This window comes from Lytechinus variegatus, chromosome 6 (assembly GCF_018143015.1).
Source record: "Lytechinus variegatus isolate NC3 chromosome 6, Lvar_3.0, whole genome shotgun sequence".
Lineage (NCBI taxonomy): Eukaryota > Metazoa > Echinodermata > Echinoidea > Temnopleuroida > Toxopneustidae > Lytechinus > Lytechinus variegatus.
The window spans coordinates 30,621,044-30,644,289 of NC_054745.1; the positions used below are offsets into that span (position 1 = coordinate 30,621,044).

Consider the following 23,246-nt stretch of genomic DNA (forward strand, 5'->3'; position numbering starts at 1 on the left):
GAGCTAAAAACTGAAGAAAATTTTACACATTTCTCTTTTAATCAAATAATAAAAATGATTGATTGATATGAAATAAACATCTACAATATGATCTAGGAAAATTCAATGTTGTTGATTAAACTGACTTAAATGAATAAAATACATATTTATCAAAGATGGTGCAGTTACTATAATTGGAAAATAAAATTACAAGGTGCAAAGTTGTGTTTTGAGTAATTGTTTATTTTGTTGAACGGAAATAAATAAATAGATAAGACATAAATAAATAAAATATATTTGATATAATCGAAGTAATAGTACACATTCAAAGCAATATCGACAGTTCAATGAAATTTCATAACAAATATAGAAGATAACTTTCATACCGTCATGTATACGAAAAATATTGTGTCCTTAATGTTTCAATAAAAATGTGATTTGATAATTTTTATTACAAGATATTTATAGAGAGCTGCTCTCATAATAAATAGGTCACCAATGCTATGAAAATTCAAAACTCACATATTTTTGGATGAGTTTTCGTGAAAGCTTCACCCATATGTTTTTTCTAATACCTCAAATTCATCGTCAGGATACACCTTTCCCTTAATGGTAAAAGACAGTACACAGCAAAAACTGTGGTGTTAACCGGTATACATAGAGGACCACACCATTTATTTTACACCCGTGTTAAATTGGTGGTGTTAGTTTTACACCTATAGATGTTATTACAACACCTAAGGTTGTTACATTTACACTCTTTGGTGTTATATTCAATCTCTAAGGTGTTATTTTAACACCTCAGGGTGTGGTCCTCTATTAACACCAATTGGTGTTAGTTTAACACCACAGTTTTTACAGTGTAGTTGCATCAGACAATTCTTTCTTGAGAAAGTCGACTAAAATCAAGGTTAATTGCAACGGTATTTTCATACACCTAGATCTGGTACATTATTTTTAACTTATTTTTATAAAATCATTAAAGCATTACCAGCAGCTTTTTCACCTTCTTTGACCTTTGTAAGGTGTAATGCGCAATACAAAAATTGTGTTATCATTACCAATATAAGCTCAAAATCGATAATTCTGATGATCACTAACACAGAAAAGCATATGTGGGATAGTGTAATAATATTGCTTCGAAAAACACCCCGGCGACATTTGACAGAATTCCGTGCTAATTTTGCTCATTTCTCAGCAATTGCGCATTTTCTTCTAAACATGCTAGAGCTATTTGGCACATATTATTTCATATGTATATACATACAAACACTTCGGTGGTAATTTCATTAGATTCTGTTCGAACTCATTTTGAGATCGTTACAACAACTGGTACTTATCTTAACCCTCAAGTATGGATTCCATGCCAAAAGCGCATCACAATGATATCAAAGACTGTGAGGAACTGGAAGGTCACATATTTATACAAAATGCAGTCATTTTCTCCACACTTGACACACACATTAAGCCTTCGAAATATTGTATTGAATATATCAGCGATTCTGACAAAGTTAACTTAGTTAGTCACCTTGTCGGGGCACAATGTACTTTTTCATTATCTTCTTATTCCATTGTTTGCTAAAACCGTAAGGATGTAAAATGTAGGTACAATAGTTCGTCACACCACAAGAAATACGCCCCCCCCCCTTTTTCCATATTGAATTAATCTATTCAATCTCAATGAGGTAAATGGTTAAGCAATTTACCATTCAATAATTACACCGTATTTGCAAATATTAAAAATTATAATGTAAATTGTATTTCTAAGAGTTTGAAACGTTTCTAAGCGCTCTACAAAATATTATTTAATCATTTATTTGTTTTATTTCCAGGCAAGATAATAACAGACATGACAGCTTTAATACAAACATTACAAGAGAAATATAAAATCGAGCAACCGCAAATGCCTGGGGAGCACCTAAAATGATTTAAAAATTCTGTCGAGTGGTTCTTCACATTGGCTGGTGCCTATACACAGAATAACGTGAAGACGAATTATATGTAAACATGTAATTATAATCAAACTTCTGAATGAATTGATATGAAGAAGAGAAACAAAATAAAAACTTGTTTATCATGACAACAAATAAAACAAATTGTATCGAACCAGCATTAATTGTACATCAATTAGAAAAATTGTGTTTTTTTTCACACTGTGGTCACCTCGACAGTGTGACTTGTCATGCTTAAATGATAATCACTATGATACACAGTTCTTGTATGCTGCATATCACATAATTATATAACGTCCATCCCCGCTGGATACTACACAGTATAAACAGTGTGATCGCTAGTCTGAAAGCACAGACTTATATTTGACACTTAAACCAATTACAGGTCTAGAGTAAAGACTAGACTCCAAAGACTAGTATCAAATAAGAGTAGAGCCAGCCACAGTACATAGAGAATCTAGTCTTACTACTCCAGACTCTGTATTGTCTGGTTAGTTAGTCTTCAATGCACAGTCTTATATTTGACACTTCAACCAAAACAGGTCTAGAGTAAAGACTAGACTCCAAAGACTCTGCCTGTGTTAGCCACAGTACATAGTGAAGCTAGTCTCACTGATTCAGACTCTGCATGATGCACTACGCGAATTGCGAAAACCATGCAGACTATTGTGATCACGGTGTGTTCACATAGTGGACTATGTGAACATATTATTCGCATTGTTAAAATGCTCGAATTCAACAGTGTGAAGGTTTTGTCACACTGTGGACATCGACACCTCGACAGGTGTGACTGTTCACAGCGTGTTCACACGGTCGACTATATGAATACGTGATCTGCACTGTGGAAATGCTGAAATCTAACAGTGCGAAGGTGATTTTACAATGTGTTCCACACTGTGAACACACTGTGGTACACACACACACACTGTGGGAAACCGTTCTTTCAAGTAGGGATACACTGTAAAAACTGCGGTGTTAAAACTGACACCAATTTGTGTTAATAGAGGACCACACCCTGGGGTGTTAAAATTACACCCTAGAGATTAAACATAACACCAAAGAGTGTAAATCTAACAACAAAAGGTGTTGTAATAACACCTACAGGTGTAAAACTAACACCACCAATCTAACACCGGTGTAAAATAACTGGTGTGGTCCTATATGTACATCGGTTAACACCACAGTTTTTGCTGTGTATGCGCCTCCAACAACTTGGATACTGAAAAGCATGAATAACATATTATATCATAATGACTTGAATAACATAAAATGTAGGCCTAATTGGGGATGCCGGAAAAATGATCTTCCTAGACAATATCACGTTCATAGCTGCATTCTTTCCGTTTGCCTCAAAATAGAATATTCCTTGCACGTGTTGTTAGACGGTGTTTTCATCATGTTGACTATAATTGACATACTGGGCTTCGGCTAATGATTTCACGAGACAATACCTGGGTTTCGTCTTACAAAGAGTTACGATTGATCCAATCAATCTCAACTCATGGAAATCCATTAAAATGTCATTTTTTCTACATGAAATTTGCGGTTACACTTCACAATTCTGAAGGTTCGTAATTCTGAAACACGTAAATTGCCTATACCTCGAAGTTCGTTAATCCGAAAACGTAAAAAGGTTCGTTAATCCGAACATTTGTGGCGTTATTCCGAGGGTTCGATAATCCGAAAACGAAATAAAGTTCGATGTTCCGAAGGTTCGTTAGTCCGAAAACAATTAAGGTACGTTGTTCCGAAGTTTCGTTAGTCCGAAAGCGAAATAAGGTTCGTTAATCATTTAGTTTTCGGACTAACGAACCTTCGGAATTACGAACCTCATTTCTTTTTCGGATTAACGAACCTTCGGAATTACGAACCTCACTTTGTTTTCGGACTAACAAACCTTCGGAATTACGAACCTTCTGAAATACGAACCTTCGGAATAACGAACCTTCGGAATATCCGAACCTTCGGAATAACGAAGCTTCGGAATTACGAATGTATGCGGAAATTTGCGCAATGTCCTATGTACATGTTGTAAGCAAAGAGAAGCAAGTTGAATTTTCAAGAAAACAATGAATGTATGAATATACGTCATAAAATATTTCGAATAAACGTGAATAATAGATTTTGACGTTGCTGCTTTCCATAGTTGTGGTTAATTGGATCAATCGCAACCCTTTGTGAGACGGTAGGGACCAACGTCCTTGGCCTAATGAGATGCCTGTCATAAATGTTTGTATACTTTTTCTGAAGTATGACATGTATGAGTGAAAACAATTCATTTTGTATAAAATGTATGAAAATAAGGAGTGAATTTTCAATCGATTTTGATTAATTGATGACGAATTCATTTTATTTCAGATTTTCAACAAAATTAAGAAGTATGGCGAAATATAATACAACACACCGAAGTTCCCTTGACATTGACGTCACGACCCATTCAATTCGGAACGAATATACACTGCAAAAACTCCGGTGTTGATTTAACACCAACCCGGAATCTATCTATGTCCGCACTAGAGAAGTATTGAAACAACACCAGTTTGGAATCAAGCCGATGCTGTCTTAATACTAATTGATGTTGCATAAACACCTATCTGGTGTTAGACCAAAACGAAACCGGTGTTGTTTAACACTTCTCTGGTTAACACTTCTGTTGTTGACAGATATAGATTCCGGGCTGGTGTTAAATCAACACCAGAATTTTTGCGGTGTAGGGTGAATATAATAATATCGAATGTTTTACATAATTTCATTTGTTAAAAAGATTATTTTTTGTTTCTGCTAAGGTTGCTCAGGTAGTAAGTCGACAGGAAAGCCTATTCTGCTATTTTTTCACTCAACATCAATTAGAAAGGTTTGGTGTGAATTTAGAGTAAACGAAATCGTAAGAACGGATGTTATGCAAAATTTCACATGCTAGTAGGCATGAAGTGGTGAATTTCACTCAACAAGAAGTAAAAGTAGCTCTTAATCTAGTGAAACCTATTCACTCCTCAAATAGATCATTATTCACTTATAAAGTCTGATTATATTAACATAAATAGACAAAACAGAGATAGAAACTATGATCATCGAATGTGTGATGGGGTGTCCGAACTTCACGGACTTTCCAAAAATATTCATCATGCTTAGATTTGTTCGCAAAATATTCATGAAATATACAAAACCAATTCAAGAAATAGTTACCACATTGACGGCAAGATCCTAAACTATAAAATCATGGACGAAAATGTAAAGTAGGTCAAGGGGTTTTGCAGGTATTGCGATCGCAAAATTCTATTCCGATCGGCAAATGCGCGCTGTGCTGGAAAGCCGTTCTGAAAAAGTGTGACCTAACTTCGCGTACCAAAGTTTTGTGGAGATTTAAACAAAAACTCAAGCTCAAAAAGTGACATATTTATATCAGATTGATGGCAAAATGCTATATAATCGGTTAGTACCACATTTAACTCACATTCTCCATTATTTCTGCTTGCAAAAGGGTGATATCGTCATGCTTGTTGATAATATCAGATTTCCTTAAAACGGGCGCTAACGGTGACAAATTTGCCGATCTTTTGTCAATATTTTCATGAATACTGAACTCATCCTAAAGAAACTTTCACCTGAGGATAAGTTTAGGTCGCTTTTCACGTTGATGATGTCAGATTTAATTACATTGGCTAGTTGTTTAAATAATGTATGGACACGCGCAGAATTTGGACTCACTGCCATAATACTTACTAAGTATTTATCGTTGTCTTTAACAGTATTGTTCCCATTTTCATTATTTTGAAATGATTTTTAGTGTCATTGATATGATTATCAGTATTACATTATTATTGTTCGTTATCATAATCATCATCATCGTCGTCGTTTTCATCACCACCATCACCATTACCATCATCATCGTTTTCATCATCGTCACCATCATCATCATCATCATCGTTTTCATCATCACCATCATCATCGTCTTCATCACAATTATCATCATCATCACCACCACCATCATCATCATCATCATCATCATCATCACGTTCATCATCATCATTATCATTATCGTTGTTCCCATTAGCATCGTTCTTTTATTTCATTTCATTTTATTGATTTCTGCAACTATTTCCATATATATACATATTGACAATGCACGCTGTTACTACATGAAAAGAAATCGGTAAACACGGGAGAAGCATTTTGTAATTAAAATCAAGTATGACAATAGTTATATATATAGATATACAGGATATATATTATTCATTTCATACTGTCTATCCTATATATTTTAGACGATGAAAAAGAGGATCAGTGGGCGACAGAAATGTTGATTTTGTGCAGATCCTTGCAGCTTTCTTTTCTAGACGTGGACGAGTTTTGTTTTACCACAGTTTGCCCTGATAGTGTTGCAGTGGTCGAACAAATGCGTAAGAAGGGAATGCCCTGGCAAAACAAAAGCTCAATCTGTATAATATTCCGATTCCTTTATCTACTATCATTACCATTATCATCTTCATAATCATCTTGCTCATTCAAAAGCGCATACATTCGTAATTCCGAAGGTTCGGATATTCCAAAGGTTCGTATTTCCGAAGGTCTACACTCGTTATTCCGAAGGTTCGTAATTCCGAAGGTTCGTTCGTCCGAAAACAAAATAAGGTTCGTAATTCCGAAGGTTCACTAGTACGAAAACAAAGTGAGGTTCGTAATTCCTAAGGTTCGTTAATCCGAAAACGAAATGAGGTTCGTAATTCCGAAGGTTCGTTAGTCCGAAAAAACGTAATGATTAACGAACCTCATTTCGTTTTCGGACTAACGAACCTTCGGAACAACGAACCTTATTTCGTTTTCGGACTAACGAACCTTCGGAACAACGAACCTTCGGAATAACGCCACAAATGTTCGGATTAACGAACCCTTTTACGTTTTCGGATTAACGAACATCGAGGTATAGGCAATTTACGTGTTTCGGAATTACGAAGTGTAACCATTCAGAAGTATGGTTATTCTTTCACTTCGGATCATATACAATGTCTTGGCTGCTATAAGGTTTATGTACTTTGGGGAAAAAATCGCTCGAATTCAATTCAGTTCAACATTGATTTTTCTTCCGATTGACATTTCATCCATTTTTCATGTAAAATGTACAAATCGATAATAACATGAATATAGTACCAAAAAAATTAATGTAAAATATAGTATTTGAATTATATGTAAATGGAAGGATGCGTAAAACCCAGAAAGCAGGTGCTTTTGCCGCAATACGCCTGTACATATCATACATTGAAACGATTTAGTTCAGATGGTCTTTTTCTCAGCGACACATAGCACTGAAATCGCGTACTAGATCTCGTTGATAAATTCACATCATACTTCCATTATTCCATGTAATATTATCTTTCTAGAAGCTAAACGATAGCCCATTGGGTATCTTTTCCATAAATGATTCATGCTAAATCAGTTAAAGTATTGAAGAGGCGCGGGGGGATTCGCTTTTAGTATCACGATCATGTGTCACGATCACCCCAATTCACATGCAAAAGATAAACCAGTGGGTGTTTCATAAAAGCTGTTCCTAAGTTCAGAGCGATTCAAGAGCGACTGTTGAACCTTTCTTATGCGCTAAATAATAACTAATGAACAAATTTACGACAAGAAATTATCACCAGTCCTCCCTAGAGTCGGCTTTATGAAACGGCCCCCGGAGTCGTAAAACACTGAATAAATCATATTTACTCAATAGTAATTGGATAGCTTTCTAACAATAAGGCCAGATGATTGATAAATGGATTTTAAAGAAATATCATGCCTTGCCACGCCATTTCAAACTGAAATAAAAATGTCTTACAAATCAATAAAAAAATAATAATAATGTTCCTTTGATGAAGATAAGAGATTGAAAAACAGAGAAAGAAAATACGAGTAATGGTCCTCAAATGCATGTCTTTCACGAACAAAAGAAGTGATTTTTCTTGTTTCTATATGATTTCGATCATGTATAGAAATAATCATGTATAATATTGCAGCCTTTCATAGCTTCAATGCATAGTATGAATGTTCAAAATTTTACGCAACGCTGTTTCTTATGAGCCTTACAGTAATTGCCTAACACCTTTAACAAGCATGCTTAATGTTAAATTTTGATAAGATTATAATCACTCGTTTAAACCATTTAAACATCCACTGTAAGGTCCAAATAGAAGCCTGTATAGCTTCTTTTTTAATACTGTGTACTAAGCTTGTGTGAAATTAAATAACAGTTATTGTTTAACAGTCTAAAAAAGTGTTACAAATGTAAACAACAAGGTTTTTAATTACGCATGGATGTTAATCACCTATTATAAAGTTCGCACATAGCTTGTATGAATAGTTTAATATCGTGTTCACATAGTCTGTATAGATATCAAAATGTGTTCAGCTATAGTACTGAGAAGCGAATTACTTTTCACGTGTGAACAACTTCACTTATTGTCAAGTGGAATGCTGCTTTAAAACGACTAGTAAGGTATCCCCGTGAATCATCGCAGGACTTGGATTACAACGTGCCAAAGCTAATTAGTAGCTAGTGAAATAAAACTGTGGTGTTGTACATCACATCCCTACCACCGTAAACATAAAAAGGCTTAACCAGAAAACGTTTATAGCACTACAGAAAATCCAGATAGCACGTATGTCGTGTCAGCTAAATGTATGAGGGCAGTGACGGATCCAGGTCGGGTTGTATTCGGTTCATTCCCCCACTCCCCCTTTTTTTTTAAAGAGGCACACACAAATTATGGGAATTTGCCATGCATGCGGAAATGTGACTTTTTCTTCTTGCCTGTCATTTTTTCCTGGAAAATGATGACTTCCAGTTTCGTAGTGAAACACTTTTTTTTTGCTTGTCCAATTTTTCCTTACAAAAGTGCCCCCCCCCCTTTTTTTGGAAAATCCTGGATCCGGAGGATCTTTTTAAAAGTTGAAAAGTGTGGATTTGTTATACAGTCCGGAAACAACTTTTGGCGGGGCACCCTTTTTTCAACTGGTCGGGCATAGAAAGATAAATAGAAAGAAAAAAAAAAGAAAGAAAGAGAGAAAGAAAAAAAAAAGAAAGAAAGAGAGAAAGAAAGAAAGAAAAATAGATTACTATCTACCTGTGTGATTATCTTTTTTATATATTTATCTATCCATGTATATATCTATAGACAGAATATAAACAGATAGATGGATAGATATGTAGATAGATAGATAGATGCCCTGTTTGATGCAGTTGGGGGCAAATAAAGGTTTTCGGAATTTCACTCTTGAACAAGAACTCGGATTCTAAATCAAAATCTCTGATCCCTACTGCTAGCAAAATTTGATTTGCACTCCGCATGGTCAGACCATCGATATAACAAAAAATGGATGGAGCATCAAAGCGCCCTTGAGGCTACCGGAAACACTTAAAAGTACTACAAAAGGTCAAGCGCGCAGAAACTTCCACAATTTTGTCTCTTGCGTAGTAAATTCTCACTCGGCCAGGAGCCTGTGTCAAAGAGAGTTTAAATTGACTGAACTCAGAAAAAAATATCCAACCAAAAGAGCGTAAAAAGGAAATTGCAACTGATTATCTATTGATTGATTGATTATTAACAAATTTATTTATTTATTTATTCATTTATTTATCTATTTATTTTTATTTATTAATCTATTTATTTATTTATGTATTCATTCGTTCATTCATTCATTTATTAATTAATCAGTTAATCAATTTATTTATTCATTTATTTATTTATTCATTCATTTATTTATCTATTTGTTTATTTATTTGTTTATTTAATGTTGATTTATCATTCATTTATCTATCTATTATTCAGTTGCGTTTAAACATGGAGATTCTATAAAATCAACATATTGCGAACTTGGCTCTTTTTTACAAAGGCCTTGAGTCTCTTTTCTTAACGATTTGTTATTACAACACTGACAAATGATGATTTCAATTTCATTTTACTGTATCAGCCAAACAAATTATTTTTGATAATGTTAAACTGCTATTGCAATCTTAATACGAAATCAAGTTTTATGAAAAATGACGGATCCCTAGTCCGATAATGCCATGCAGCATCAGACCAAGAAAATATCGGGGGTGGGGGCCAAATATTGGCTGAATCACTGGCCGCAAAGATGAAACTATATTTTTTCAGGTATTCCCCTTGCTTGTCTGGTATCGGCAGGCTATAACCGGCATCACATCACACGAAAGCGCAAGGAAGACCGGCTTTAAACTCTTGCTGACCTCAATGATTATCGTCCTCTTCCCAATGTTTCCCTTTCTCTTGCCGCGATGATTCCATGTCACGTGACATGGCTTTCCGTTCATGTACAGTCAACCAGCCCCCATGCATCTCCCACTTCCCCTTGCCTCTTTTCTTTCAAGAAATATCTCCTGTGTTTAATGTTATTTTCAGCCGAGAACCCCCCCCCCTGCCCATTTTTTTTCCAGTTATTAATAGATTACTAATCGGGTGCTTCGCGTCTAGTCTTAGGCAAATATCTCGCGTTTCTTATATTATATTCGATTCAATTCAATTCAATTTATTTTCATTCATCAAAATAATACAAATAATTACAAGATAGATTGATTCAATTTACATAAATAATAGCATGAACGAAATTCAATATTGAAAAAAAAATGAAATACATATTTGAAAGTGATTTAAATATAAATTAACATACATGTCAAGTTTAAATCAATATAATCAATATCATTAAATATAATTAAATCAGTGCAATTATATATCATAAGGAGAATGGAGGGGTCCACTGAAAAGCAAAGCTTGTATAATGTGGACCCCTCAAAAAATAGATACCGAGAACCCCATCCCCTTCCCACCTCATTTTTTCCAGTTATTAATAGATTACTAATCGGGTACTTCACGTCTAGTCTATATAAGCGCAGACTGAACTTTGACCCTTCGTAGAAAACTCAAACCTGTGCTCCGTAACACAAAGATTAGTGATCAATCGCTAAATGAACTGACCAATTAATATATATGTTACAAGTGCAATCAGTTTAAAAGAACTTAATTCGTTATATTTGTTATCCGATTTTGATGAAATGTTCAGCATTTTGCTCTGTGGATCTCACTCTATTCGTTTAGATATGAATATTTTCAGCCCGGACCATCCCTTTAAAACACCTTCCAAACTTACTGTAAACATCATTTGTAGATAGGTAATACGTACTGCAGGGCTATGCTATGATTTTCAAGTAGTGAAAAAGGGAGATTGGGATAAACAGATGAGGAAAGGAAAGAGTATCGAAAAGAGACACCGTTATCCGTCTTATTCGATAGAAGAAAATCACAGATTGTGTGTTATTGTAATAAATTTTATCTTTTTATTTGTATTTGATTCAATATAACATTTTGTAAGATGTGTGAATGGAAATGCAAATTAAAGGGGAATCCAGCCTTGGCCATAAAATGTTGTGTTGGGAAGGAGAAAAATAAATTGAACAAAATGGTGAAAGTTTGATAGAGATTGGACAAGCAATATGATAGTTATAGCTGCTTTAAAATTGAGATCACTAATACTATGTAGATTTCAAATTGGCAACTGGGTAAGTAAATTATGACAAGGGGCAAGGACAACTTTCCCATATGCCATGTACTTTATTAGCAGGGATTTGTGGTTTTCTCCTAAGTACCCATTTCCCTGGGGCAGTAATCTAAATATAACCCATGTAGTATATTGTTTTATGCCCTCATGAAAGAAAAATATAATTTTAGATAAAACTTTTGGGAAAAATGACATTTTAGCCATAATATGTATTGGAGTACATGGAAGAGTAGTCCTTGCCTTACATCACTATGACATCCCATATGCGGCCAATTTGAAAACTCCATGGGTATAGCGCTTACCAATATTTACAACCTTTAAAAATTCATATCTTTCTTTTTGTTCGTCCGATATTGTTCAAACTTTCACCTAACAACTTGTCTGATTTTTCTTTTCCTTATAAAAACAATTTTTTATTTGGGTTGGATTTCCCTTTAAGTAAAGTCTTATGTCTATTTCTCAACCCCCCCCTCTCCCTCTCCCTCTCTCTCTCTCACACTCTCCATCTACAGGTCGCAATCGTCATTCCATATCGGGACAGATTGGAACATCTCGGAATTTTATTACGTAATCTTTACCAAGTATTAACTCTTCAAAACCTTGAGTTTGGCATCTTCGTGTCGGAACAGGTGAGTCAGCCATCCTCTTCGAACTGTAATCCATCTCTGGCGGGGGCCCGTAGTGGGGGGGGCGGGGGGAACGTGCCTCCATCTTTAATGGCCCTTTTGTTTAATTGCTTGCTATCTTTTTTTAAAAAGAACCAAAAAAATATTTCATTATCTTAAGTAACATCCTATTTGAATTATTATATCAAATTGAGTTATTATCATATTCTAATTTATTTTATGCGGGGATGTGGTTCTGGCTGGAAATAATGATAATAATAACAATGATGATGATGATGATAATCAGATTTTGAACAGGATATGACACACCCGGGGGGGGGCACTCGACCAAAAAAGTAGTAGGGGTGTGCCGCGAGCGAGACAAAAAAGGGGGCCTTGGAGCGGGCGTATTGTACGTGTTGTAAAAAGGAGGGTCCTCGGAACGGGCTTCGGACAACAAATGTTTGTGAAAACGGGAGTCCTTGGAACGGATCGTATTAGTGCGTATGCATCCCTATGGAACGGGCATGCGTGCATGATGCAGCTAGGGCGGCCTCCGCCGGGTTGGGCTCGCGCAGAGGCGATGATCGGACAGCGCTCTGCGGCCGCTTTTCACCAAAACTGCAGCTCATTGTAGCAGATCAATGCGACCGGAACAGCGTAATGAAAAATATGCGAAGCTGTGGAGCGGATTTCTTCTTTTTTCTCGTTAAGACAAAAATGCTGTGCCATATGGAACAGAAATTCAGTGTAAAAATGGGGGTCCCCTCAGCGGCACATACCCACTATGCATTATATACTGAGTGCCCCCCCCCCCGGATGACACATTAAAAATATGTCTCTATGGGCTTCCGAAAATAAAGGAGAAGACGAGATGTGTTGTTGGGTTCACTTTGTTGAGGTTATAGGCACAATTTAAATAAGTAGGTTTTAAGGGCTGTTTTGAATTTGTTAACTGAATCATTTTTTTCAGGGAATTTGGGAATTTGTTCCATGAATTAATTATTTTGGATGCGCCACTGCTTCAGCAAAATGCAAATGGCGGAAAGCTATTGCTTAAGATTGCGTACATGCACTTCTTCCGATTGTGTAAATATGATAATTATACGGGGTCAGAAATGCATAAACCCCCTTTCTCCACTTATTTTACGGATATGGCCTATATACAGAATCCTGTCTAGATATTTCCACAATATTGATGCAACATTGCGTAATTGCAGTAATATGAACGGGGTTCCCTGAAATATCGCTTGGCATTTCGCGGTCTTGACTGCAGTGGCGTGATTTTTCGGATATTTCTGCATATCTACCGTTTGAGTAAAAAAAAAAGTTGACACCTCAAAAATCCCCAATTTAAGGGAAAGATTTGCCATGAACACGTGATTATTATTTATGACCTGAAAGAATATGCTCTCCCAAATAATTAGATACCATATGTGGTACGAGCTAACGCTTTAATGACCAGGAGATTTGCAGCGATGTGAATTTTGAGTTGCGCCAAATTACAGCATGACTGCCCTGAACATATGCTAAATGAATCCAGATGTCAAGATGCCATAATCATATGCGGGTTTTATTAAAATCTATACCAATACACATTGTCAGTAATTTACGTTATAATTGTTTAATAAGTATCGATTCTGAAGTTAGTTTCATTGAAAATGGATTAGCAAATATGTTTGCTAACTCATGTAGGATTTTGGCATCATTGGCATCTGGATTCATTCATTGCAGTCTCACCTAACTTCGGCGCAAGTCCAAATTTGCATCACTGTAATAAATGCCTACTGATTATCCACGTGTGAAGACTTACCACATAAATATTATATCACTTTTTTGGAAGATACTTCTCAAGACAAATATAACGATTGTGCGTTTATGATATATTTTTCCTTAAGGATTTGAGAGGTTTCGAGTTTATTTGTTTTTTTTACTCACTCGGTATATAAACGCATTATAATCTTTTTCTTTTCGTGAGAGTTGTCTTGAATTTTAGCTCATTGTATCTTCTATCACTGTTTTTTTTCTTCTCCTTCTGTTTTCCTTTAGGATTATAATAATGCTTACAACCATGTTATACTAAATAATATCGGAAACAGAAATCTGGCCTAGTTTTATTTTATTCTTTTTTATTCGAATTTGACATAATATTCAGCAGTTACACAGTAAAAACGCTGTTTAAGATTTTATACAACGCTGTTTACTATATAAACCATATAAAGTTTATGATTACCCGTTTCAACAATCATGTTTAAGTTATTTAATATTAGATATTGAAAATTAAACTTTGTTGCTTAAGATTTAAAATCTTGTTTAAACTGTTTAAACAATTACTGTAAGGTTCATATAATAAACGGCGTTGTATATTTTTTAGGTGTAATAACATCATAATCGTTCACTTTCCTTTCCCTAGTTTCCATCTCTATTTATTTTTTCTTCATTTAGGCCAACGATAATGTTTTTAACCATGGTCTAGTAAATGACATTTAATACATAGAATCAAAATTTGGCCTTTTAAAAGGAAAATCTCTTTTTTTTCTGTACAGAAATCGAGGCAAAATTCGGCAATAATTTTAAAAATGATATCATAATCATGTTACCAATTTCTCTTTTCCTTTTCTCCTTCCATATTTTTCTCTTTGTTTCCTTCTTATAGGATAACGATAATGTGTCAAACCATAGTGCATTAAAGAATATTAATTGGATACATGGAATCAACCAGATGTAGTCTTTAAAAAAATTATAGAAATTTAGAAAACATTCAGCAATTAATGATATCATATATCACCCACTTCCTTTTTCTATCTCCTTATTTTCCCCATCTTTAATCTTCATTTAGGCCAATGATAATGTGTTTAACCGTGGTCTATTAAAGAATATCGGATACATGGAAGCAACCAACTTTGGATCGTGGGACTGTGTGATATTTCACGATATCGACCAGATACCGATGAGGGCGACAAACTGGTATGGCTGCGACGAGATGCCAAGACACTTGTGTGCGTACGCTGAAGAGCTTGGATTCAAGTGAGTGTTGAAAACATTCATAATCGACTACAGTACATTGGAATATAGATACCTTAAAGAGATGGTCCCGGCTTAAAAGTATTTATATCTTAATACATAGAGTAGATTCACTGAGCAAAATGCCGAAAATTTCATCGAAATCAGATAACAAATAACAAAGTTATTGAATATTAAAATTTAGCAATATTTTGCACTAAAGGTATCACAGGCCTAAATAATTTCCTATAGACTCGTGTGTTAAAGTGGCGCTTTAAGGAAATTCATAAGAAGAAAGGAGGAAATTCGAGGGTTGAATGGATAGTGGATAGGATATATGTCTGACATTCCATATCTGACCAGAAAAGGGTACCCCAACCGGCTCATTTTAAAAATAAATCGGAATTTATAAAGACTACACCTGACAGGATCATATTCATCACTTGAGAGAATAAAATGGCCCTAATTCTTCCGCCATTAAAAATATAGTTCGAAAGTGGTGATATATCTTTTTAATTTGGAAATGGAAGTTCACTAGGTACCCTCCGTAGAATCAGTGTTAGAATTTCAATCACATTCATTCATTTTGGTCAATCAACAATATCAAATTAAAAAATTGAGAATAGGTTGGCTGGAATGAATATCTTTTGCCTGCCAGTTGAAATTAGGTCCGTGTAACCTATATGCATAGTGTTTACGCCCTCTACTAAACGCTGGTTTAGTCTTGCGGACAAATATTTTGCTCATTTTCTTTTTCTTGCCCTTAGATTACTCTACGGAAGCATATTTGGCGGAGTTGTTGGGTTAACAGCAGAACAGATGAAGAAGTCAAATGGATATTCCAATGTTTACTGGGGGTGGGGTGCCGAGGATGATGACCTTCGATCCAGACTCGCTAAAGTTGAATATAAAATTCATCGAGCCTCGGGCGAAGGCTACTACAAAACGTTGAAACATAAGAAGAAGTCAGCAAGCCAAATCTGCCCTGAAAGGTAAAAAAAAATCAAATCATGCCTACGTAAGAAAAATACAGTATACACTGATATCATAATTTGTATTCATTTGATATTCAGTAAGCTAAAAGTCATCATTTCACTTTGTTCTGATTTAAAAGATTGGGCTTATAGTGTCTCTAAATTTAAGTTTTTCATCCTATATTTTGGTCTGTTTCAGGGTTTTTGAAGAAAAATAAAAGCATTTATACACCTGCTTCATCTTAGTTGGATTTTTTTGTATTAGCTGCTCACAAAGTGAAAAGATACCTTTCATGAATTCATTTATTAAATAATTTATTTGAATATTTCATACACAGATTTATTTACTTGTCCTTATTAACCTCTTCATTTAATCTTTACTAGATCTAAAACCAAAAAAAATATTCTTTTTTTTGTCATGCCTCTATACACACTATAAAAAAGGGTTCAAATTTAAACTGTAATTGTCGATACACTAGCAGCACCACATGCGGTGCTAATGGGTGTAATTTTTCTCATTTGTTCACGTTTAAGGGTGCAGTTAGCTACAAGTTAAGCACCTTATAGGGTGCATAAATGAACCACGTTATGAAGGTGCAAATTTGATCCTTTCATGACGTCAGGTACTATCAACCTTAAAATCGTGAAAAGTTGCACCTTTTAGGGTGCAACCGAGCATGTCATGGTTCAATTATTAACTTTAAAAATGTGCAGTTTTGCACCGCTTTTCCATTTAGGGTGCAAGATTACACTAAAAAGATGCCAGTGTTTCAATTAAAGTGCAGAATTTTGATAGTGTGTGTACTGTCAAACTTATTTCAACTTTTCTCCAAAAAAATTCTACAAGGCCATAGATTTTAGTATATAGGCCTATATTGATATAAAGGCGCACAAACATTTTTGAAAGCTGTCATTATGATGTTGGTGGTGCACAAGTGACTTCATCATATTCAAAGGAAAAGCATGTTCTAAATTCAAGAGTAATAATCATATTTTGAGATGTTATGGTGAAAAGGTCAAAATAAAATTTTGGTATTGAAATAATGTTGAATCTTAGACCGGTAAATAGGTCTTTTTCTGTCAGAGATTTGCTCCGCTGAGACTTCGTCTGGCACCGCGGCATAGAAGGAGAAAAAACAGAAAATGTTGGAAAAACTCCTCCGAATCAGCAGATTTATCAGCCGAGTCGAATCTAGTTCAAGTTAATTTTTTTTCTCAACAATATAAAAAAAAATATACAATATGTACCAGAATGAAAATTACCTCAGAGAAAAACGGGAACTACTGAAAAGTTCATGAGAACTTGTGAGTTGTAGCTCCCAGTAAAACAAGGTAAAATACACATGAAAATCAAATAAAAAATAAACACACAGCATCAGCAATCACCAGCATACATACAGGGGGATGGGGGCAATCGGGGTAACTGTAGAATTAGGCAGAAAAACACTTTGAATATTCACTTATACACACGTTTTTTTAACTTGGCTTTAAATGAAGTTAAAGGCCTGGTCACACCGCCCGGGCGTTGTTGGAGCGGTCGTGGAGCGGAGAGAAAAAAAAATCATCACCACTCGCTACCGTTCACCATTTTCGATTTCGATCGTTATTTTTTGTTTTCGATTTTTTCCCCAATTTTGTGAACGAAATTCAACTCTCTCTCCCTACCGCTCCACGACCGCTCCAACAACGCTCGGGCGGTGTGAACAGGCCTTAATGTAGTTGAACACTTAATGTTATCAGAAAGATTGTTCTATGCCAGAAGAAATTCACCCGATTTGTAATATTATCAAATAAAGCAAATGTTTGTAATTATTTATCTTGTTTTTCCCCCTCTCCCTTTTTCTGTTGCAGGTTTTGTTTGTTTAGTCGATTTGCTGAACGCATGGAGTGGGATGGCATTAACAATACACGATACACCGCCAACGTTACGCTCAATCTACTATTTACTCACATAGCTGTTGATGCGAGGAAGGAGGACTGGAACATATTTCCTAAATGCCAGAAGTAATGGACCGGAGGGAGATGACTAAAAAAAAACTGGCTTAAAAGTTGCTCGACTGGCAACTATACACTGCACAAACTCCGGTGTTGACTTAACACCAGCCTGGAATCTATATAAGTCCACACCAGAGAAGTGTTAAACAACACCAGTTTCGTTTTGGTCTAAAACCAGAAAGGTGTTTATACAACACTAGTTGGTATTAAGACAGCATCGGTTTGATTCCAAACTGGTGTTGTTTCAATACTTCTCCCGTGTGGACATAGGACCTATATAGATTCCAGGCTGATGTTAAATAGACACCGGATTTTTTTCAGTGTATAACAGACAAATTTGTACTTGTTTGAAAGAATGTGTCCTGATGATATTCCATATGAAATTTACCTAGAATATTGCATCGGGAACATTCTCGAAGGGATGCTCCAGGCTGAAAATAAAAGGATTTGAACAGATTAACAAAAATCAGACGAACCTATTGCTGAAAATTTGATCAACATCGGACAAGCAATAAAAAAAAGTTATGGCATTTCAAGGATTTGCATTATTCCGGTAAAACAGTTCTAGGCATGTCTTTATGAATATTCAATGAGCAAACTGGTGATGTCATGATAATATATCCCTAATTATTCTTTTGTATTGTATGAAATGAGGTTAATTCAATTTTTCACTCCAAGAACTAAAAATAAATGACTTGATAAACGATTTAGTGAATTACATTTTCATTGCTGCAACTGATTTCATAAGAAGGAAGACATATCATTCACTCATGTGTGGAAAAATTAAACAATTATGGTTTCATTTGATAACATAACAAAAAGGATAGTGAGGATGTGACTTCATCAGTTAACCTACTGAATATTCATGACAATGTGAATACAAATATTTTCCAAATTTATTCCGAAACTTTAAAATTCAGAAACTAAACTAATTGTTATCAGATTTTAATATTTTCCCCATTTCAATCCGTGAATTTTACTCTTCTTATTTAGATATAAATATTTTCACACCGGAATACCTCTATAAATGACGTCATCAACATGGCGCCTCAAAATGTGACATTTTGCCTTGGTGATTTTCAAAAATACGTGTCTAAATTATAATTTTAAACAGTAAGTGATTTTACCTACCATAATGGGGATTTTCAGGTAGCACACATGTAGAATGTCAGGCTTCAAACTCAAAGTAAACTTGTTTTTGACTAAACCCAGACGTGAATCCAGGGGCCGAAAGGAAACGGGGGGGGGGGGGGGGAGAGAGGGAGAGGCGAGAAGGAAGAAGAAAAGTACATGACAAAAAGGGAATAGGACTAACTGGAATTTTTGTATCATCATTATTGTATACCTTCTTTCTGAGTCACTGAAAAGAATCAAGGTCCCTTCGACAGTTTCAGTTCTCGCTTCGCACTCGCATTGGTTCGATAGGCATATTTTTTCAGGGGGGGGGGAGGGTGGTGAGTAGGGTACGTGCAAAATTTCGAGAAAAAATGGAAAGATAGGGAGGGAAACTACCGAGCTTGTAATTTGGGTGCTTTTGATTTTTTTAAAGTGAAATTGATGGATGTCTTGTACACATTTGCTTGATTTTTGTGAACATTTACAGCAAACAAAATGTAAGTTTTCAAGAATTTCCATTTGGGCAAGTGTCTACCCTGCTCCCCGCTTCGTATGGCCATGGCTTGATAGGCATCTTATTCATGCTTACAACAGCTGCTCAGAATGTTTAATCTTCATGAAAATTCATCAAGATCAAATAATATCATGAATAAAAACTGGAATTGGAGAAACCGACGAAGGGCACTTTTGCACACTGCCATAAAAGTTACATCGTAAAAAAATATTGGGTGAAATTTTTACCACCACGAGGGTAATTATGTGTCCAACCAATTTGGGGCAGTATTGTCCCCAATAATGGAAACACATTGTCCAGAAAGGTTAACAAAATAAGCAGCAATTACTTTAGAATGGGCAAGATTTTCATCACACTAGATAAATAAAAATGCCCCAAAGAAATACTCAATGTTGTTTGGACTTGATTACCCTCATGGAGCACTGTATCCCAATATTTGTTTATGTTTATATAACATTCAGTTAAGGGCATTATTGATCTGATGACGTCACACACTACCTTTACTCTAATCAATATATTTCATATATCTAAGTTTCTACAGAGGAAATACTTTTTAATGAATCTCAGAATTGCATCTGTTCAATGATGTGTCAAACCATGTATAATATTTCATCAAAAATTAGGGTATATGAAATTTCGCAATAGAGAACGGGCAAGTGTGTGATGTGTTCGTCTTTCCTGAAAATACTCATAATAATTGTGATGTAAGACTATGTCTGGTAATGAGAACATTAAATAATATGTTCATTTGTTGTATATTTACTCTCTCTATCAACTCGACATAAGAAATGACTTGGTCTATCTCCTATAGCCATCTTTGGCATTACGCGACGCGGTTTTACAAAATGTTATGCGATTGCGCAGAATAGTCATTCCTGCGTTCATGTATAGGGTCATGGGACAACGCGTTGAAAAAAAAATCACATGCTTAATTTTCATGGCAATGTGTGAATTCAGTATTAAACTATAAAGGCAAACATTTAGGAAATTTTCCTCAAAAATTACTGTTGATTACTTCTGATATAAAACCTTGACGTTGGTGGCGTTTTCTCAGTAAGTGCAATAAATAAAATTATCTTTAAAATATGATGTGTGTGAGACACTTCCAAGTCAGTGGTGTGAGAGTGATATTTAGCATGCGTGAGGGTGTTTGTATGTGTTTGTGTGAATGCATGAGGGTGAAGTGTGCGTGAGGTTGTGTTAGGGAGGGTGTTTGTGTGCAAGCGCACATGTTGAAAAAGCGCGCTTTCGTTCATTCATTAAAAGAATTATTTGTTTTCTTCCGTTTTTACAAAACATGATTTTTCAACATAGATTATATAAATCATTTCTTATATGAATGAATATGAATGTATTTTTTTTTTGGGGGGGGGGGATAGAAGGTTTTATTTCCTATTAGCAATAGCTTGTGATGGATTTTGCTTGAGAGTGCAATTACGTATTCATTAATTGGGAATTTTTGGAAACTGAAGTAAAATTGCTACGGGCCCACCCTCTATAAAGAAATTTTATCGAAAAATCATGAATCCATTGATTAATACGGTATCGTGTCGTATTTATTTCTGGGGAGAGGGCTGCTATTATAGTTGAACTTAATTGAATTATAAGGGGGATACCGTGCGCATGCAAAAAAAAAATAAGAAAAGGGCCTTTTTCGTGGTCGGGCAAAGCGGAACGTGCGTTCAAAGCACATAACTTTGTTTTAATACCGTTGTGGAAAGCCGGTTTTATAGTGGCCAAAATCGGGGAGGGAGTGGTTTTTTTTTTCAACCCTATTATGCAAATGAAAGATTTGACGCATTATTTAGGGCACGGAAAAGCTGACAAATTACATCTTGTTTATGGTACTTTGAGATCGAAATGTTATTACTTGTTTACGAATCAATTTTAAAGTCCGTTTACGAACATAACTGTCTACCTTTTAATGATATCCAACCCCTCCAGGATTTCTGAGAGCATAGAATGTAAATCTGTTTAATTTTATTAAATGGTATTTACTTTGGATGGTTTTAATCTACTTTTCTTAACCCGAATGCTGAAAAAAACATGAATGATTATAAGTACGGAACCTGATAAAAATAATGTATTATGTGATGGTGCTCGGTAAAATTTATGTCTCCACAAAATCCGCAATCATTTGTTTGACGGTCGTGTTTCCAACTGTTTTCAATCTTTTGATGTTTTCCCATTTTCTGTTATTATTTGAAACTCCGTAGACTTGACGGTTTTAGAATTATCTGTAAAAAAAATTGTGAAAATTTCTGGATTGGTTATTTATTTCATTATATATATTATTCTCCAATTGTCATACTGAATATTAATTGATTAAAATGCTTATAATATCACGTGTAACTTTTTTTATTGTATGTGGTGTTCATTTAATTGCCCTCTACGTTGTAAGAACTTTGATGGTATCCTACTGCCAACCCCCCCCCCCCCTCCCTTCTCTCCGAATTCTATTGACCAAACAACGGACATGTTGAAACACACATGGATTGGTTTAGGACTACAGGCAACCGCACATCTTACGACTGTTCACGATCCGATTTGGAACAAATCGTATTTTGCTACTTTTCTGAAAATGTAAATGGAACATATAATTTTTATTTGAGGTTGAAATTATTTGAAAGAATACTAATAAAACCATTTTGAAATATTGCAAGCCTTTGTTTTGGAGCAAAGGCAAAATTAGTTTCAAATCGTAGCCAATCGTACGACTACTATGACGTCATTACGACTAGATATTGAATCTGCTTTTATTCTAAGAAGGATGATAGCTTAGTCACAAATTTGAACATAGGTATTCGTACGATTATTTCGGACATTACACAGTAAGATATTCCATGTCCCACTATTAGCACCAAATTCTTTAAGATTTCATTCCAAAATAAGGTCGCAGACCGATCGTAAGGTGTACACCAAATAATGATCAGTGGTAAGTGAGGAAACGACATCGGTTTGATTCTAAATCGGTGTTATTTAAATACTTATTCGGTGTAATTATCATATTACCAGCCTGGAAAGAACATTGTGTCCTACCTTGTACTCCACAATGTGTTCACAAGGTGTTCAGTTTTCCAAAAAAAAATCACAGTGTGTTCAGTGTATCCACAATGTGTTGACAGTGTATCCACAATGTGTTGACAGTGTATCCACAATGTGTTCAGTGTGTTCACTCTGTCTTCAGTGTATATACAATGTGTTCACAGTGTGTTCATAGTGTATCCGCAATTTGTTTGTTTACACTATATGATACACACTTTGAAAAACACTGTGAACATACTATCTTGCACACTAAACACATGAAACACACTATGAAGTGGATTATGAAAATATTGTGATCACCCTATGAAACACACTAAACACACTATGAATGTACTATGATACACACTAAACACACTATGAACACACCCAGAAACACACTTTATGTATATGAACACACTATGAAAACACTGTGAACACACTATGAAACACACTGTGAACACACTTCATTTATTTGAACACAATATGAAAACACTGTGAACACACTTTATGTACATGAACACACTATGAA

At 35.2% G+C, this 23,246-nt stretch overlaps 1 protein-coding gene across 1 annotated transcript in view; it reads left to right on the forward strand.

Annotated features, from left to right (window-relative positions):
* LOC121417352 (beta-1,4-galactosyltransferase 5-like) overlaps positions 1–18,234 on the forward strand; it is a 50,160-nt gene extending 31,926 nt beyond the window's left edge. The window contains exons 7-10 of the mRNA XM_041611030.1: positions 11,999–12,115; positions 14,931–15,118; positions 15,862–16,086; positions 17,920–18,234. Coding sequence (XP_041466964.1) covers positions 11,999–12,115; positions 14,931–15,118; positions 15,862–16,086; positions 17,920–18,076 — 687 coding nt within the window. The 3' untranslated portion in view covers positions 18,077–18,234. The remainder of the gene's footprint in view (positions 1–11,998; positions 12,116–14,930; positions 15,119–15,861; positions 16,087–17,919) is intronic.
* Positions 18,235–23,246: the final 5,012 nt, after the last annotated feature.